Source organism: Triticum urartu, chromosome 2 (genome assembly GCF_003073215.2).
Source record: "Triticum urartu cultivar G1812 chromosome 2, Tu2.1, whole genome shotgun sequence".
NCBI lineage: Eukaryota > Viridiplantae > Streptophyta > Magnoliopsida > Poales > Poaceae > Triticum > Triticum urartu.
In genome coordinates this window covers 142,850,392-142,871,135 of record NC_053023.1, presented here as the reverse complement: position 1 = coordinate 142,871,135, position 20,744 = coordinate 142,850,392, and the positions used below count along the sequence as shown (strand labels likewise).

Sequence of the window (20,744 nt, the reverse complement as noted above, 5' to 3'; positions counted from 1 at the left end):
TGCTAATAAAATCAGTTTCAGATTTCTTGCTTTCTCGAGGTCATGATCCATGAAGAGAATCGTATCATCAGCATATTGAAGTATAGAGAGACCACCATCAACTAGATGATTTACTACCCCATCAATTTGGCCATCAACCTTGACCTGCTCAATCATGACCGCTAGCATATCCGCCACTATATTGAACAGCATGGGCGATACCGAGTCACCCTGTCGCAATCCCTTCTTTGTTTGGAAATAGTGTCCAACGTCATCATTGACCATAATGGCAACACTACCTCCAGAAACAAAGCTATGGATCATAGCGCACCACTCTGCAGAAAATCCTTTCATTCTGAGAGTCTGTTGAAGAAAAGGCCACTTGACTTTGTCATAAGCCTTTTCAAAGTCTATTTTGAGTACCACCCCATTTAACTTTTTCCGGTGTAATTCATGGACTATTTCATGAAGGATAACGACTCTATCTAGGATGTGTTTGCCTTGCATACACTACAAGAAATATGTCAACTTGTGACCACCACTATTGGTCACTGAATGGTCACAAATTTCTATTTGTGACCTTTTTGTGACCAAAAACATAAGGTCAAAAGCTGGCCGTCATAAACTGACTATAGCGACCTTTCTTCTGGAATGGTCAAAGACGTTTATGACCAAAATACGTCTACTGTGGCATTTTGGTCACTAGCAACCTCCCCAGCCCACGTAGGCATCCAGCGTGGCAATCTGATGTGGCACAAGAATTAGCCCGGTCCAATTCGGTGTTTATATGGGCCGAGCCCATTAATTCAACCCATTTATATTTATTTTTCCTGTGAATTGTTTGTCAGCTTCATGGACCAAGCCCAACATTGCAGCCTTTTTATTTTTGGCCCATGGCCTTTTTGTATCAACAGTTTCATTTTTTTTCTTTTTTTCTAAATTGGGTTCACTAGTCAGGTGGGTCCCCATTGTCAGGTTCTAGTACTGGGTCCTAGCCATCAGGGCAATAATCTTCATTTTTTTATTTCACGCAAATAAATACCTGGTATTTAAATTGGCACACAGAAAACACACAAAATACTTCAAATATTATCATCCATCAAAGTGCTACATCATATAACACACATAAAAATGTGATCAGCATCAAGTTTACAATCAGATAACACACATACAGCCCAAGTCTATCACAGGAGCCCTACAAGTTCTGCTACATCATATAACACACAAAAAGGATCAACATTATTTCAATGAAGTAGCTCCCAGAACTAGCACACATACAAGTTCTGTTACTCCCATAACTAGCTCAATGAGGTAAAACTATGCTTCATCCCACTTTTTTGTCCTGAATGAAAGGCCAGCATCTGCACATTGTAGAACAAAATGTTTAGGAACAAAATAAAAGTAAATCTAACAGCAAAGTATCAAATAAAACAAAGTATTAAAAATTGCGGTAATTTAGTTGGCAGGTACGCAATACCATGGTTTTAATTTAACGGAGTTTTTTAGAGTATTCAGAATACAGAGCAAGTGTTTGGCTACAACACAGAATGCTGTAAAATGTGTTGACTAGCCCTTAGGCAATCGCATCTAGCTAGCCGATGTGGCAGCAATGCAAACACAAGCTGGCTGGTTGTGTACTGTTTCTGTTATGTTAATCTAGCTAAGCAGGTTGGCTAGCCCTTGACATTCAGGTCCATATTAACCAAAGCATACATAGACAATAGATTTTGGCATGCTAGAATTCTTACTGCAAACAAGATTGTTTGTCCAGTAAATTATTTGTTAGGAACATCTCAAGTATACAAGAAAAAGGATAATGATTCATTATCCATATGAGGGTGACCTCTGTGGTGCAGTCTATTAAGCACGAGTGCATTAAGAAACCCCGAAACAAAATCCTAAGCAACAAGATATCAAGCAGAGGCCCACAATTCAATGTATTTCAGGCCATGGGGGCACCAAACTGTATAACCATGCATGCAAAGGAAGCAAACAGCACAAATAATGGCATTTAACAAGTGCACCAATAGTTGCATTTAAGGTAAACAAGAGCTGCATAGCAGAGTGCAAGAGAATGACAACATAATTATTGCTTGCTGCATTCTAAACAACATCACCACAAGTTCTATGATGCATCCAAACTTGTGAATTTGTGCACAGATCCAAGCATGATACTACGTGAGCCAGAAGTGTGTTTTAGATTGCCTTTGCCAGGGAGACCTAAATGAAGGAAGTGTGCCACAGACCCAAACAATATCACGGACATAAGCTAATCAACGGAGGAAGAAGGAGGACACCGGGACATAACCTGTACATGAAGATGTCGCAGTTTGCAAGCAGCCCTCCTTCTCCGGCTCCCACTGCGCACATGAGGTCTTCCAGGGATATGTTGTTCACCTGATCACCACCTCCCTGCATGCCACACACACACACACACACTGTGCAAGTTAGATTACATATAGACAACTAACATGCCTATAATATAGCATCAACATGAGCCCTATACTATAGCATCGGTTGGGTAATTGGGCTTGAACAGTAAACGAGTAGCATCCAGTATATGAGGCTAAATAACAAGGGAAGTTTCAAAGTCCCTGAGTAATGAAAACAAAGGAAAGTTGTGATTCAAACAGGTTCAGACTTTTAGAGTAACGCTAAAATTAGGAAAAGGCACTTTTTGTCAATCACATGCTTAGATCAGAGGCAAATGGAGATTCAGTCTGAAACTATGAATTAGTCGTCGCTAGAAATTCAGACTAGGAAGCCCTACATATTGCAATTTGGTAAACAGAGAAGAAGTGGTTCAGAGACAGTGTGTGTGTTCACATGTCTCAATACTAAGGATAACACATGAAGATAATTACATTAACTACTAACTAATAACAAAGATATTAGCATCAAGCCATCTTAGTCAATTAGGGGCAATAGAGCACATGTAAGGCAACACTGGAAACAAGCAAAGGAGGTAGTATCTGCATATATAATATAATTGGAAAGCAGCTTCATGCCTAAGAAAAATGGATGGGTCGGTCACTTGCCTTGACGATGTTCTCCATTCCTTTGGTGATGAAGTAGTTGAAGGAGTCATTGTGCTCCTTCACGAGACCTCTGACCTATGGATTCAATCAGCCAGACATACACATGTGTCAAAGCAAAGGAATCGATGTGAATTGAGGCATAAATCAAATGACACACGTGTCATACCAAACGAATTGAGGCATAGAACAAATGAGTAACCCCGTTGAAAGGAAAGGTGGATCAACTAGCGTACGACAAAGAGGAACCCAACACTGTGCATTCATAGGACCAAATAATTGATCAACCCACCTGCCTCAAACGCAAAAGCTGCAAGATCTACTTGGTCTTTGGGTGCATAGCATTGATACTGCAGTAAACATTTCAAAAAATTAACATCAAAACATGTGCACACAAATCTAAATCAATGCAGATAGCAATGATCAAGTGGCAAGTGATGCCTTACCCACGGATACGGACGACAAACAACAGCTTTGCCTCGGGACTGACATAGAACCCACCCTTCATCCGGGCCTCACGCTTAAGTTGCACCAGCTCCTTGTCCTGCTCACAACACCCAGATTAGCATTCCATCGGGCAGAAACACAAACATGTCAATAATTAATCGAGCTAGATTAGACCTATGTGGTAGTGGTACATATGTTGGACTACAGCAAAACAAACAGAATCTGAAGGAATTAAACAAAACTAACACGACTCTACATAGATATCAGTGGACTCGCGGTAATGTACAGCACAAAAGCAAACAAAAATGGACAGGTATGAACAAATCTCGCATATAGAACTGGTAAACTCTGATCAGCCTTTACCTATCGACTGAAGGAAGGCAAAGCATATAGTTGAATACAGTCCAAATTCCACATGGCAGCGCGGCAAAACCTAATCAGTGGTACTACCGCGCGTAGCAAGTTTGCAGAGCGAGAATCTAATAAACATCCACGAACGAGCAAAGGGCATTGGATCGAGCGTTTCTGACCTGGGCCTAATACTCTCCGGCGTACTTCTTGGCGCGGGCGTAGATGACCTTGGTGTTCTCCGCGTCCTTCTTCTTCTCGTCGGCGACCTTCTTCTTCTTCGCGGCGACCCAGAGCTCTCCCCTCTTCCTCTTGAAGTTCACCGACTGCGGCACCGGCACCTTCGCCGCCTCGGAGGCCATCTGCGCGGACGCAATCAACCACAGATCCTTCAGGCTTAGATCGAGACGGGAAGGGGACGGCGGTGGATTCGAGCGACCGGTGCTTACCTCGACGAGCTACGCCTCGTTGGAGAGGAGACGACGAGGGTATGGGGAGAGGCGGCGGCGGTGACGGGGTTGAGTGTGCGGATTAAGTAGGGAGAGGGGAAACGAGGGCACGGTGGCCGTGGAAGGAGGTGGTCGCCGCGGTCGAATGGATCTGGGATCCAGAGGGGAGAAGGAGAGGCTAGGGGCGCCAGCTGTGGAGTAGAGGGCGGAGGGGGCGGCAGGGGCGATGGGGGCGGCGGGTCGTCGATGGTGGCAGTGGGGGCGGCGGCAAAGCAGGCAGACGGTGGGGGAAGATGGTGGGCGGCGGCTCATCATCGGGAGCTAGGGTTGGGTGCGAGAGCAGAGTGGCCGCGTAGGGAGAGGAAGAGAGAGGGGTTCGAGCGGTTCGGTGGGAAAGAAAGGAGGCGGGGGGTGGATGAAAAATTACCACAAGGATAGAGCTAGGGTTGGTGTGGAAGGATCGAGGACTACCATTGGATCAGCGAGCATCCAACGGTGCTTGATGCACGATCCGCGTGCCACGTCTATGGACCAATCATAATGCAGTATGATGTTATGACCATCTAAATTGGTCGTAGTTGACTAAAAATAATGTGTTAAAATCATGTCAGCAATTTTATGACCTGAGAAATTAAAAAAAAAGAATATATTTGCATAAGTTTGCATCTTGAAATAGTTTGGTCAAATGAGATTATATTTTTCACAAGTTTGCATCTTGGAATAAAAACAATGTTGCCTAAAAAAGTTTTCATTTTCTTTGAATGAAAAATTCATTTTCTATTTTTTGAGTTCCCAAAATGAGTTTCTTTGTGAAGGACCTATCATGTATTTGTTGCAAAATTAGACCAAATCAATTTTATGAAATATTAGGCCATATATAATGCACAATTGACAAAATGGTTGGGTGTCAAAAGTTTCGATCCACCTCTCGTGAAAAAGACAAATTTCCGCCGATTCAGCAAAAAGCGGGTAAAATTTGAACTGCAGGTGCCTCATAGTTTGCTCTTTATTTTTTTCAAAATCATTTCTAGGTACATAAGTATCTATTTAATCAGAGAAACACAATAATTTTTCCAAAATTCAACCACTAGCTAGGAACGGTCATTCCCGCCGTTTTGACCGCATTTTGAAACGAGCATAAAAAATTCAAAAACAATCAAAAAAATGGTAAACCTTCGCATTGTGTCATTATATGTGGGCAAGTTCCCAGGAAAAATAATAAACTTGTAATATGAAAATTATTTTAAAAAAGTGTTCTCAGAAACGAGCTATCACGTGTGGAGATCAATGGCTTTCAAGCCAAATGATCAATCTTATGGCCACATTCATGGCATAGTTTGTTCAAATGATCTCATATTGTGCACAAGGGTGCATATTGAAATGGAAAACAATGTTGCCTAAGGAAGTTTTCTTTTTCTTTGGACGAAAGAACCATTTTCCATTTTTTGAGTGCCCAAAAGGAGGTTTTTTTGTGAAGGACCTCCCAAATAATTGTTGCAAAATGGGACCAAATCATTTTTCTAAAATACTAGGCCATATTTAATGCACAGTTGACCAAATGGTTGGGTGTAAAAAGTTTTTATCCACCTCTGGTGAAAAATACAAATTCCCGCCGATTCAACTGGAAGCGGGTCAAATTTGAACTGTAGTTGCCTCGTAGTTTGCTCTTTATTTTTTCCAAAAATCATTTATAAGTACATAAGTATCTATTTAATCAGAGAAACACCAAAAAAATTCTAAGATTCAACCACTAGCTAGGAACGGTCATTCCCGTCGTTTCGACCGCATTTTGAAACGGGGATAAAAAATTCAAAAAAAATCAAAAAATTGGAAAACCTTCGCATTGTGTCATTATATGTGGGAAAGTTCCCAGGAAAAATAATAAACTTGTAATATGGCAATTATTTTAAAAAAGTGTTCTTAGAAACGAGCTATCACTTGTGGAGATCAATGGCTTTCAAGCCAAATGATCAATCTTATGGCCACATTCATGGCATAGTTTGTTCAAATGATCTCATATTGTGCACAAGGGTGCATGTTGGAATGGCAAACAATGTTTTCTAAGGAAGTTTTCTTTTTCTTTGGACGAAAAAACCATTTTCCATTTTTCGAGTGCCCAAAAGGAGGTTTTTTTGTGAAGGACCTCCCAAATTTTTTTTGCAAAATCGGACCAAATCATTTTTCTAAAATACTAGACCATATTTAATGCACAATTGACCCAATGGTTGGGTGTAAAAAGTTTTTATCCACCTCTGGTGAAAAATACAAATTCCCGCCGATTTAGTTGGAAGCGGGTCAAATTTGAATTGTAGCTGCCTCGTAGTTTGCTCTTTATTTTTTCCAAAAATCATTTATAGGTACATAAGTATCTATTTAATCAGAGAAACACCAAAAAAATTTCAAGATTCAACCACTAGCTAGGAACGGTCATTCCCGCCGTTTTGACCGCATTTTGAAACGGGCATAAAAAATTCAAAAAAATCAAAAAATTGGAAAACCTTCGCATTGTGTCATTATATATGACCAAGTTTCCGGGAAAAATAATAAACTTGTAATACGATAATTATTTTAAAAAAGTGTTCTCAGAAATGAGCTATCATGTGTGAAGATTCATGGCTTTCAATCCAAATGATCAATCTTATGGCCACATTCTTGGCATAGTTTGTTCAAATGATCTCATATTGTGCACAAGGGTGCATATTGGAATGGCAAACAATGTTGCCTAAGGAAGTTTTCATTTTCGTTGGACGAAAAAACCATTTTCCATTTTTCGAGTGCCCGAAAGGAGGTTTTTTTGTGAAGGAACTACCAAATAATTGTTGCAAAATTGGACCAAATCATTTTTATAAAATATTAGGCCATATTTAATGCACAATTGACAAAATGGTTGGGTGTAAAAAAAATTTGATCCACCTCTCGTGAAAAAGACAAATTTCCGCCGATTCAGTTGGAAGCGGGTCAAATTTGAACTGCAGCTGCCTCAAAGTTTGCTATTTATTTTTTCCAAAAATCATTTCTAGTTACATAAGGACCTATTTAATCATAAATACATGGTTTGGTGGCGATACGTCGAGGTTTGGGCGGTGGCCGAGGGCTCCAACTCTAGAGCGCGTAAACTCGCATGCCCGTCGCGTGGTCACCGCGTGACCGTAATGTTGCCATGTGTTCTGGGCGGCCTAGGAATGTCTAGTGGGTTGGGCACTCCACAGGTTGGTGCTAGGAAGAAAATTACAACATAAGATTCTCACGAGGAGACCGATCGATGCTCAAACATGAATTAGCAGCCAAGTGTTTGATTAGCGGTACGGGAAATGCACATGCCCAATGGGCGTGAGTTTTGGCTGAGGATGATCATCTACTAAGGAGAATGTCTTCACAAATTTTTAGCTCAAAAGGAGGATCCTAGGTGGTACTTGCTTTGCAAAGTACCACGCTAGACAAAAATATGAATGTTGAAGCTGGGCTCAAAATAATGAATGGATTGAGCTGAAATTTTGTGGAGGATGGTTATTTGGGCATAGGAAAGCATTGTAGAAAATTGATACCATTTGGACCTGCCAAAGTAGTACTTCCTTCACAATGCTCTTCTATGGACAGAAACTTGGGAAAACTAGTGAGAGAGATTGGATGAATGAAATGAGCTCAAAATTGGTGTAGGTAAGTTACTTAGGTATGGTCATGCGCTCGTAAATTTTCAGATCATTTGGGTAAGCCTAGCTAGTACTTACTTCACAAAGCTTCTCTTGAGGTAGAAACTTTGGAAATTTCCCGAGAAATATTTACTACGAAAATTGAGATGAATATTATCATGTGGCAATAATTTGGGTATGGAAGAGTGCCCAAAAAGTTTGAGGGTAATAGGAGGGGTCTATATAACACTTGCTTTGCAACGTGCCAATTTGGCCATAAAATATAAATTGAACCTGGGCTCACATAGATGATTTGACTGATCTGCAATTTTGAGGAGGGTGATAATTTTGGCATATGAAGAAACTGTATAAATTTCATGTCATTTAGAGATATAAAAAAGATACTTCCTTCACAATGCTTCTAGGTGGACAAAAACTTTGGAAATTTGCCGAGGAAGATTTGCTAGGCAAATGGAGCTGAATTTTGTCATGCGGTAATGATTTGGATAGGAAAGAGTGCCCAAAAATTGCTAGGGCAATCAAGAATATATAAATAGCACTTCCTTCATAAAGTGTTATTGTGAACATAATAGAAAAATGAATATTGTTGAATTAGTTTTGAACTAGGCAAGGAAGGATTTTTACATATTTGATGAAGATATGACCCAAAGAATTTATGAGATTTTTTTGGGAATTTTGGGAATGATAGAAATATAGGTTGCTTCACAACCTAGGGCAAAAACTGCCACATGGACATGACACATAGGCAAAACTGATGAGATGGCGCCTAGTCATCACAACCCACCATAATCTACAAGGCTATGACCATCTATATTGGTCATGATCAGCTAGAAATAAGGCAGCGGACTAGCACTGTTTGCTTTATGACCATTTCGTGTAAGGAAATTACGACCTTTCTGATCAAAATGGTCGCAATGGTTTAGGGTTTGGAGCCCCCTGAACAGCTTTTCACCAATTGGTCTAAAATGGTCATAGATTTATGACCAATTCTTCGAGGGTCACTGACAGAAGGTCATAAGTTGACATATTTCTTGTAGTGATAAAAGCTGTCTGTGAAGGCCGAACCACATGTTCATCAACCGAATTTAGCCTAATAGTCGCAACCTTCGTGAATATTTTAAAACTAACATTAAGGAGGCAAATAGGTCTATATTGTTATATCCATTCAGCCTCATTAACCTTAGATAATAAAATAATAAAATAACCTCATCCATGGTAGCCACAAAAGTGTCCCCTTGCACTGCGTCTCCCACCGGCCCGTGCTGCCTTGCAGCCTGCCACTATCGATGCCCCAAACCAAGACATCAGACCATTTGTCTCTCACAACCACGTCCTTAGTCTTGTCGATCATGATAGGTTGAACAAGAATGAGAGGCAGTGAGCTCAGTACCAATGTTGACATTTTGTTTAGCATTTCAGAGATGGAGCCCCTATTCACCAGATTGAACCGTCCTGACGGTGCGTCTAGCATCATCGGAGGGCGTGTGAAGGTGTGTCTCTAGTGGATCTCACGGATTCGGTCGGTGGTTGTCTTTGGTTGATCTACTCGGATCCGGTCTTTATTCGTCTTTGTTTATGTGTTTTCAGGTTGGATCCTTTCGATCTAAACTTTACTTCATCAGTGGCAATTACTGTTCTGGTGTGTTGGTACTATGGAGCGTTAGCACGACAATTTCTAGACTGCCTACTAGAACAAGTTGTGTCTGGCTCCAGCGAGGGAGGAACGATTATGGCGGCGCTCCTTCGGCTCATTTCAGTGTTTATAGTTGTCGGTAGATGGTCTACAAATCTTAATGTAATTTGTATTACTTATGGTGTTGGATGTACTATCATAATTGAAAACGAATAGATCAAAAGTTTACACCCAAAAAAAGAGATTGATAGCGTAACCCCTAAAAATAAAATCTGGATAGAACACGTTTTTCTCAACAACAAAATATATAAAAACCTTTTTCTCAACAACAAGAAAGTCAATAATAATCTCGAGGCATGTTTCATTGCGCGTTATTAACAAAAAAATCAACAACGTTTTTCTCCTTGGCGATCATGATGCACGGACATGCTGGCACTCTCCTCCCGCCTCCCGGGAGTGAGTAGAACTAGCTCGTACTCCAAAACGTGAAACGTACCAGCCCAGCAGTCTCAAGCAACCAATGGCGTGACCTCGCACCTTAAAAAAAATGTGATTCCGCAGGAATTTTTTTTAGCATCAGTACAGATATAAGCGCTCATATACATGCGCATACACTCATCTCATCCCTATGAACGCACACACGCACACCCTACTCCTATGAGCACCTAACCAACTCAACCACAAGTTGATTCGCAGATTCCGCAGGAATTTCTCTCGCAGTAATAATAAATAAATCCATCGAAAGCAGGTTAAGGACCCACCTCTTGACGCTTGGAACGTCTGTGGTCATTTTTTCTCTCTTCTTTTTTGACCGGACGACAGGTTAATTTCGTGTGCAGATTGTGTGACACTGACCCATACGCGCCCGGCGGTTTTCTCTGCGCAGGCAACGTCGCAGTAGTGTAAACCGCAGCAACCGATCCGGTCGGCCCCGCTGGCCCGATTCTCCAACGCGTCACACGGGCCAAGCACGAAACGTACCACGGATTAAGTGCCCGGAAGAAACGCAGCGCACTTACGCAGGCGATCGATCTTGGGTGTAACGCATCGCCACGCCATCGATCGGCTCCGTCCGACGAGCGCCTTCTATAAATGCTGCACCCTCGCCTTCGTTTCTCTTCACCCCACACCGTTCTTGACCAGTCCAGTGAAGCCAGCCATGGCTTGCAAGATCGCCAGCATGTCCTCCTCTCTTGCGGCGCTCCTCCTCGGCGTGCTGCTGCTCTCGCGCGGCGGCATCAGCAACGCGGCGCGGCACCTGGAGGAGCCGGAGGTGCCTCCGGATCTCCCGGCACCTCTGCCCAGGCCGGACTTGCTGCCGCCGCTGCCCATACCCGACGCGCTGCCAAAGCCGGAGCTGCCGCCGCTGCCCATAACCGGCGGGCTGCCCAGGCCGGAGCTGCCGCCGTTGCCCATACCGGACGTGTTGCCAAAGCTGCCGTTGCCGGAGCTGCAGCCGTTGCCGGAGCTGCAGCCGTTGCCTACACCTGACGTGCTGCCGATGCCGGAGCTGCCACCGCTGCCCAAACCTGACGTGGAACCAACGCCAGAGCTGCCACCAGTGCCCAAGGGTGAGGAGCGACAGAAGACGGAGCTGCCTCCGCTGCCAACAGGTGAGATCGCACCACAACCGGCTCTGCCGCCTCTTCCTACAGGCGACCTTGCGCCCAAAGCAGAGCTACCCAAGATAGACGAGCCGACGAAGACGGAGCTGCCTCCACTCCCGACCGGTTATCTTCCGCCGAAGCCAGAGGTCGAGCTGCCACCCAAGACAGAGGAGCCACCGAAGCCGGAGCTGCCTCCACTCCCGACCGGTGAGCTTGCACCGAAGCCAGAGCTGCCGCCACTCCCTACCAGTGAGCTTGCACCGAAGCCGGCGCAGCCGCCACTGCCCAAGCCCGCGGAGCCAAAACCATGATCACTCAACCACGAAGGATTCCATGCATGGTGCATGATATATTTTGAGTCCTCTGTCCATGACGAGCTAGCGTGGCCTGCCTGTCATCCATGACTTATGAGTCCTCTGTCCATGAGTACGTACCTGTCGAGTTATTGAGAGTATTTGAGATCGTACTAGCACACATACCCGTGCGTTGCAACGGGAGAGTACGCATTTAAAATCAGTGAGAATTATATGTGCAAGCAAAACCCTGTGTGCACACGAAAAAGGAATATTTAGCTTTTCGGTTTCGCCTCGCGTGAAGGATTTGTGCAGCTATTTTTGCATTAATTGATCAAGGACATTTAAGAGTTTTGTTACGTCATCGTACGTCAAGGAAGGCCCATCGGTTATTCAATCTACCCTTTCAATCCTTTCAATCGAGGGGATTTTAAGGTTCGAAGTTTCTGAATATTCTAGGAAACATGAACAATTTTTTAAATATTAAATAGTTTTTGAAAATTATGTACACTATCAAAAAAATGGGAACAAAATATGAAAGGGAGCATCTTTTAAAATTCACAAACATTTTCTGAAAACAACAACTTTTTATTAAAAATATGAAGATTATTTGAATTTGTAAACATTTTTTAAGACGGGAACATGTGTTGAAAATTCATAAGATTTCTAGAAAATGTGTATCTTTTATAATCGAATATTATTTTAAATTTTGAAATTTTTGCTACAACATAAATATTTTTCTAATTTGGAGCATTTTTTGAAATTCCATTTTCTTTTTAGAAATCTTGAACTATTTTTTTAAAAAAATGGGCAAATTTTTGCATGTTTCGAATATTTTTCAAAATAGCAACAAATTTTGGAATTCCAAACATTTTCCAAAATTTGTTTTTTTAATGCTGAATATTTTTTGAGAATTTCTAATTTAAGAAATAAATTCTAAACGAAATATGCATATGGCAACCCTGTGGCAGATTGCAAAACGATCTAACCCATCCAGCACCGTCAGATCCCATCGCTCGCACTCGCCCCGCCCTCCCGATCTCCCTCAAAACACGTCCAGCATCAATCCCCTTCTTCGAATTCCCACTGCCACCTCCATGTTTCTCAGGCGCCTACATCGATGAAGCTCCAATCGATGTTATGCTGCTGACCACCCTCACATCACCGTGGTGCCGTTGTCTGCGGGAGACGCCGATAAGGAGAGGGGGGACGCGGGAACGACGCCGCCGACAGAGATGAGCTGCGACAGCGAGGTGCGGTGGTCCAAGGGTGGCAGGGGAGGCCGTTCCTAGGGACGACGAGAAACGATCGGGTTCATGGTCGTCCATGGGCCATGGCTGTTCCGGGCGGCGACCGAGCGTGCGCCACGAGCTCCCGCCATCGCTGCCGATAGGAATAGGTTGGAAGTGTGGTGGACATGGCTGGACCTCCTTGGCGTCGGGGAGCACGAATAGGAGCGCTTCCGCGGCGGACACGCATGCCGATCCAATTCTGAAACAGGAGCGCTTCAGCGGCGGATGGGCGTTGGCCCCAGGCACCGGAGCCGCAGAAGCAGCACTACTCGCTGGCCATCGGCATCCGCAGCGGCATGTCGCTCCTATACCCAAAGCAGCCGCATGACTCGGCCGACGAGAGCCTTCATGGCCTCCACGGACTCACGCCCCCGAGCCACCAGGTCTTGCACACAACGTCGTCACTCCGCTGTTGCTACTGAATTCGTCTGTGATTCTGGTGTGTTCTCCTTGGTTCAGTTTACCTTACTGAATTAGTTCAATGGCTGGTTCCAGCAGCGCCTGCTAACCACTTGTGATGAATCCCTCAAGGTGGTGATAATGATTGAATGAACAATTCGATTTTTCGCAAGCCGGTTGATTAAGATGAAGACATGGTTAGTATACAAGTAGTACTTACTACGTACTTTGTAGGCAAACTTTGCTGGAAAAAATGGAGCAAAAATATTTGCATGTTTTTGTGCAAATTCCCTATCCTTGCTTCAGTTTAATTGTTAACGTCACCTAGGATAAAAGAAGCAAGTGGTTCAGTATGCTGACGAGAAACAAGTTATACACAGCAAGGTGGACGAGCAATAACCAAAAGAAACTGATCAAGGCAGATTTTGGGCTTCCTTTTGCCCCTTCTGTTGGGGTCAGGATCAGGTATTACCATGATCACATGAGTTGGTCACTGGGTTTTGAGGATTCTCACATTTTTTTGTCAGTGATTAGCATTTGGAATTTCCTTGGACGTATTTTTGGGCCTCCTTTTCAGAGACTATTTTTAAGTATGAATTATGAAGCACCTCTTTTGTTGACCTGTGCATCTCATCTGTGAGCAGTATTTTGCTTAGTTCATATGAAAGAGTAAGTTCTCCAATAGAGAATGTCTCCTGCAACACTAATTAATGTTCATGCTGACTAAGCTTCTTCTAAAAATACATTTATCTAGAACTATTAGAAAACATTTACCCATTTGAAGCGAAGGATCTGATCAACGGTAACAGGGAACTTGTATTCATAAAAATTAATCAGGAGGGAGCAGAATAGAGTAGCAGGTCTTTTTAGCAAAATTAGTATGGTAATTTTTGTGTAAATCACTCGATCAAACAATGTGGTAACTAATGAACCGGGGGAAATTAGTTCTTGAAAACATGCCTCTGTGACTTCTTTGAAATAGCATAAGAATAAACATGCCATAACCTGATAAATTACATACAAACACCATGGTAATTTGACCCAAGAAAAAAATATTGAAAAATATACCCTGACAACTCATGTGTAAAATAACATGGTAATATACACACCATAGAGCTGATAACTCATGTACAAATAACACGATAACTTTTGACTCGGGTAAAAAATGTTGAAACAACATACCCTCCCCCGACAACTTATGTGCAAATAGCATGGAATATACTCACTGCAGACATGATAATTTACACATAAATAACACGGTAACTTTGACCAAACGAAAAAGAAGTTGTTAAAAACATACCTCGATAACTTATGTGAAAATAGCACAGTAACATACTAACAGCATACCCAATAACTCACGTACAAACACCGCGGTAATTTTAATCGAAGGGAAAAATGTTGTTAAAAAACATACACCCCCAGTAACTTATGTGATAAATAGCACCCCATGCCCGATGACTTACATACAAGCACCACTGTAACTTTGACCAAAGGAAAACAAAGTTGTTGAAAAATATTCCCACAATAATTTATGTGAAAATAGCACAGTAATATACGTACCCGATAATTTACGTACAAACACTGCAGTAACTTTGAGCAAAGGGAAAAGGTTGTTGAAAAACCATACCCTGATACTTCTGTACGAACCCGATAATTTACGTAAAAGCACTGCGTAACATTGACCAAAGGAAAAAAGTTGTTGAAAAGCCATACCCCAGTACTTATGTGAAAATGACGTGGTAATATATGAACCTCTTAGCGGATAATTTATGTACAAACATCGCGTTAACTTTGTTCAGAGGGGAAAATGTTATTGAAAATCGTACCCGGTAAATTATGTGAAAATAGCACGATAATATACGAACCACATATATGATAATTTACGTAGAAACACCGCGGTAAATTTAACCAAGGGGGGAAAGTTATTGAAAAGATACCCCCAGTAACTTCTATGTAAATAGTATGATAATATACAAACTTCATACCTAATAACTTAAGATAAACACTGTAGTACCATTTTTTACGCGGGGGGGGGGGGGGGGGGGGCTATTGAAAAATATCCTCGGGTAACTTCTATATAAATAGTATGATAATATATGAAGCTCATACCCGATAACTTAAGTACAATCACCACGGTAACATTTGACAACGGGAAAACGTTGTTTACGAACATACCCCGGTAATTTCTATGTAAATAGTATGGTAATATATGACCCGCATTTATGATAAGTTAAATGCAAACACCGTTGTAATTTGCATCTGAAAAAGGAGGGAAGGGGACTTCCGGATTTTTGAACCGTGTGAACCGATGTGAAACATGCAGAAAAAAAGATGGAACTAGAATGCATAGTCCTAAAACCCAAACAAATGAGCCTGGTGTTTTGGATTTTCAGTTACTGTTGGTTGTCTTTTTTTTTATCTCGTCTCAAGTAGATACAAGTAGCGTGTAGGTTGATTCTAGTCAATAAAGGTGGCTAGACTGTTGGTTGTCTTTTTTTTTATCTCGTCTCAAGTAGATACAAGTAGTGTGTATGTTGATTCTAATCAATAAAGGTGGCTAGCACAACTGGATGTCATTACATTTAGTGTGTGATGATGCTGTGGGTTTGATCCCCCATGCATGCCATTTTTTGTGCCTTTTTTTAACTGCTGACAGGTCGACCCCGCGACCTCAGAGTTGGTTTGTTCGAGAGGTGGGATCGAAGGTTGGCACAGCCCAGAATCGGGAGGAGCCCGCTAGAGGAGGCTCGATCGAAGGGAGCGATTCGTTCGAGAGGAAGAGGTCGGTTGGTAGTTTTGCAATCTGTCACATGGTTGTCAGTTATCAGAGTCCAATTCTAAAAGAGAAATAACTTTGGAAGGGAAAAAAGAGATATGGAAAGGAGAATAAAAATAGAAATAAAAACACAGAAAAAAATGGGCCAGCCCATTATTGGTTGTCTTGTGCGAAACTTCGACTATTTGTCGCCCGGTGCGATAAATAGAATTTTGCCAGCTGCGTGGGCAGAAAAATAAGTGAGCTGGCTTCGCTGGGCCATAATGCGCATCCCACGTACTAAAATTGTTTTTCTAGCACACAAACACATAAAAATTTAGTACCACCTCGGGTAGAATTTTTTTCGGCGGTGAATGGATGAAAAATTGGCGAAACACACCTTACTTTATTAGTAGGGGTATAGATACATATACATATATGATTTACTAATTTAATAACTAAACCGTCATCAAGTGTAAGATCGATTCACCGGATGTCTTTTTCAAGTCGGTCCCAAAGTTGTGCGATTAATTAATGAAAAACCGACCAAAAGCTATCACACCACTCCCGCAAAAACAAGGCAATCAGGGCGAACTGGCGACGCACAACGCACACACGCCGTCGATATTGCAATCCGTTGTCATCGTCATACACCAGCACAAGTGAAACTCTCACTCAACCATTGACGACAATGCAACCTTCACCACAAACAAAGTGCCTAGGCCTGCATCAGCCAATGCCAAAAAGTCAGCCGCGTAGCTCCGACTCTATCAACAAGCATGGCAGGAGAAAAGCTCTGGGCTTGCGCCGATGTCATTGTCACCACATGAGACCCTCTGTACCAGATCTGACTTCAGGAAGAAAACGTGAAGCCCGGTGACCCCTGGAGCACACCACATCATACCTGTTGGGGAACGCAGTAATTTCAAAAAAATTCCTACGCACACGCAAGATCCATTTAGGTGATGCATAGTAACGAGAGGGGAGAGTGTTGTCCACGTACCCTCGTAGACTGTAAGCAGAAGCGTTATGACAACGCGGTTGATGTAGTTGTACGTCTTCATGATCCGACTGATCCTAGCACCGGAGGTATGGCACCTCCACAATCTGCACACGTTCAGCTCGGTGACGTCCCACGAACTCTAGATCCAGCTGAGGTCGAGGGAGAGTTTCGTTGGCACGACGGCGTGATGACGGTGATGATGAAGTTACCGACGCAGGGCTTCGCCTAAGCTCTACAACGATATGACCGAGGTGGAAATCTATGGAGGGGGACACCGCACACGGCTAAACAAATCTTGGAGCGTATATAAAGGAGTGGAGGAGGGGGAGGGTCGGCCCTCTCATAGCGCGCCCAAGAGGAGGATTCCTACTCCTAGTTGGAGTAGATTTCCCCCTTTCCTAGTCCAAGTAGGAGAAGAAGGAAGGAGAGGGAGAGGGAGAAGGAAAGAGGGGGGGGGGCGCCACCCCGTCCTAGTCCAATTCGGATCAGCCCATGGGGGGGGGCGACCACCCCTTGAGGCCCTTCTCTCCTTTCCCGTATGGCCATTAAGGCCCACTAGTTCCCCCGGCAAATTCTTGTAACTCTCTAGTACTCTGAAAAATATCCGAATCACTCGGAACCTTTCCGATGTCCGAATTGAAGGAAATATGCCCTAGAGGCAATAATAAAGTTATTATTTATTTCCTTATATCATGATAAATGTTTATTATTCATGCTAGAATTGTATTAACCGGAAACATAATACATGTGTGAATACATAGACAAACAGAGTGTCACTAGTATGCCTCTACTTGACTAGCTCGTTAATCAAAGATGGTTATGTTTCCTAACCATGAACAAGGAGTTGTTATTTGATTAACAAGATCACATCATTAGGTGAATGATCTGATTGACATGACCCATTCCATTAGCTTAGCACCCGATCGTTTAGTATGTTGCTATTGCTTTCTTCATGACTTATACATGTTCCTATGACTATGAGATTATGCAACTCCCGTTTGCCGGAGGAACACTTTGTGTGCTACCAAACGTCACAACGTAAATGGGTGATTATAAAGGTACTCTACAGGTGTCTCCAAAGGTACATGTTGGGTTGGCGTATTTCGAGATTAGGATTTGTTACTCCGATTGTCGGAGAGGTATCTCTGGGCCCTCTCGGTAATGTTGGGGAATGTTGCAGAAAAACAAAAAGTTTCCTACGGTTTCACCAAGATCTATCTATGAGTTCATCTAGCAACGAGTGATTAGATGCATCTACATACCTTTGTAGATCGCGTGCGGAAGCGTTCAAAGAACGGTGATGATGTAGTCGAACATGACGTGATCCAAATCACCGATGACCAAGCGTCGAACGGACGGCACCTCCGCGTTCAACACACGTACGGGACGGGAGATGTCTCCTCCTTCTTGATCCAGCAAGGGGGAAGGAGAGGTTGATGAAGATCCAGCAGCACGACGGCGTGGTGGTGGATGCAGGGCGTCACAGTAGCAGGGCTTCGCCTATACTACGAGAGAGAGACGTAACGGGGAGAGAGGGAGGCGCCAGGGGCTGGTGTGTCAAGTCCCTCCTCTCCCCCACTATATATAGGAGGGCCAAGGGGGGTGGTGCGCTAGCCTAGGAGATCCAATCTCCTAGGTGCGGCAGCCAAGGGGAGGTTTCCCTCCCCCCCAAGGCACCTAGAGGTGCCTTCCACCATTGGGACTCTTCCCTCAAGTGGAACCCTAGGCGCATGGGCTTTTGGGGCTGGTGCCCTTGGCCCATCTAGGCCAAGGCGCACCCCCTACAGCCCATGTGGCCCCCCGGGACAGGTGGCCCCACCCGGTGGGCCCCCGGGACCCCTCCGGTGGTCCCGGTACATACCGATAACCCCGAAACTTGTCCCGATGGCCGAAACAGCACTTCCTATATATAATTCTTTACCTCCGGACCATTCCGGAACTCCTCGTGACATCCGGGATCTCATCCGGGACTCCGAACAACATTCAGGTTACTGCATATACATATCTTCACAACCCTAGCGTCACCGAACCTTAAGTGTGTAGACCCTACGGGTTCGGGAGACAAGCAGACATGACCGAGACGACTCTCCGGTCAATAACCAACAGCGGGATCTGGATACCCATGTTGGCTCCCACATGCTCCACGATGATCTCATCGGATGAACCACGATGTCAAGGATTTAAGCAACCCCGTATGCAATTCCCTTTGTCAATCGGTATGTTACTTGCCCGAGATTCGATCGTCTGTATCCCAATACCTTGTTCAATCTCGTTACCGGCAAGTCACTTTACTCGTACCGTAATGCATGATCCCGTGACCAGACACTTGGTCACTTTGAGCTCATTATGATGATACATTACCGAGTGGGCCCAGTGATACCTCTCCGTCATATGGAGTGACAAATCCCAGTCTCGATCCGTGTCAACCCAACAGACACTTCCGGAGATACCTGTAGTGCACCTTTATAGTCACCCAGTTACGTTGTGACGTTTGGTACACCCAAAGCACTCCTACGGTATCCGGGAGTTACACGATCTCATGGTCAAAGGAAAAGATACTTGACATTGGAAAAGCTCTAGCAAACGAACTACACGATCTTTGTGCTATGCTTAGGATTGGGTCTTGTCCATCACATCATTCTCCTAATGATGTGATCCCATTATCAATGACATCCAATGTCCATAGCCAGGAAACCATGACTATCTGTTGATCAACGAGCTAGTCAACTAGAGGCTTACTAGGGACATCTTATGGTCTATGTATTCACACGTGTATTATGATTTCCGGATAATACAGTTATAGCATGAATAAAGACAATTATCATGAACAAAGAAATATAATAATAATGCTTTTATTATTGCCTCTAGGGCATATTTCCAACAGTCTCCCACTTGCACTAGAGTCAATAATCTAGTTACATTGTGATGAATCGAACACCCATGGAATTCTGGTGTTGATCATATTTTGCCCTAGGGAGAGGTTTAGTCAACGGATCTGCTACATTCAGGTCCGTATGTACTTTACAAATCTCTATGTCTCCATTTTGAACATTTTCACGAATGGAGTTGAAGCGACGCTTGATGTGCCTTGTCTTCTTGTGAAACCTGGGCTCCTTGGCAAGTGCAATAGCTCCAGTGTTGTCACAAAAGAGTTTGATTGGCCCCGACGCATTGGGTATGACTCCTGGGTCGGTGATGAACTCCTTCACCCATATTGCTTCATGTGCTGCCTCCGAGGCTGCCATGTACTCCGCTTCACATGTAGATCCCGCCACGACGCTCTGCTTGCAGCTGCACCAGCTCACTGCTCCTCCATTCAACATATACACGTATCCGGTTTGTGACTTAGAGTCATCCAGATCTGTGTCGAAGCTAGCGTCGACGTAACCCTTTACGACGAGCTCTTCGTCACCTCCATAAACGAGAAACATGTCCTTTGTCCTTTTCAGGTACTTCAGGATATTCTTGACCGCTGTCCAGTGTTCCTTGCCGGGATTACTTTGGTACCTTCCTACCAAACTTACAGCAAGGTTTACATCAGGTCTGGTACACAGCATGGCATACATAATAGATCCTATGGCTGAAGCATAGGGGATGACACTCATCTCTTCTTTATCTTTTGCCGTGGTCGGGCATTGAGCCGAGCTCAATCTCACACCTTGCAAAACAGCAAGAACCCTTTCTTGGACTGATTCATTTTGAACTTCTTCAAAATCTTATCAAGGTATGTGCTTTGTGAAAGACCTATGAGGCGTCTTGATCTATCTCTATAGATCTTGATGCCTAATATATAAGCAGCTTCTCCAAGGTCCTTCATTGAAAAACTTTTATTCAAGTAGGCCTTGATGCTGTCC

General features: G+C 43.6%; 1 protein-coding gene and 1 pseudogene across 1 annotated transcript; one reads left to right on the top strand and one right to left on the bottom strand.

The window, feature by feature from the left end:
• Positions 1–2,894: 2,894 nt before the first annotated feature.
• Positions 2,895–4,171, bottom strand: LOC125535457 (annotated as a pseudogene).
• A 6,505-nt stretch (positions 4,172–10,676) lies between these two features.
• On the top strand, positions 10,677–11,770 carry LOC125541289 (protein PELPK1-like). The gene has a single exon (XM_048704736.1). The coding sequence runs from the start codon at positions 10,701–10,703 to the stop codon at positions 11,457–11,459; it is 759 nt and encodes a 252-aa protein (XP_048560693.1). The 5' UTR covers positions 10,677–10,700; the 3' UTR covers positions 11,460–11,770.
• The last annotated feature ends 8,974 nt before the right edge of the window (positions 11,771–20,744 follow it).

Excerpts from the sequence above, each read along its gene's own strand:
- LOC125541289 (XM_048704736.1), top strand. The coding sequence starts at position 10,701 with ATGGCTTGCAAGATCGCCAGCATGTCCTCCTCTCTTGCGGCGCTCCTC.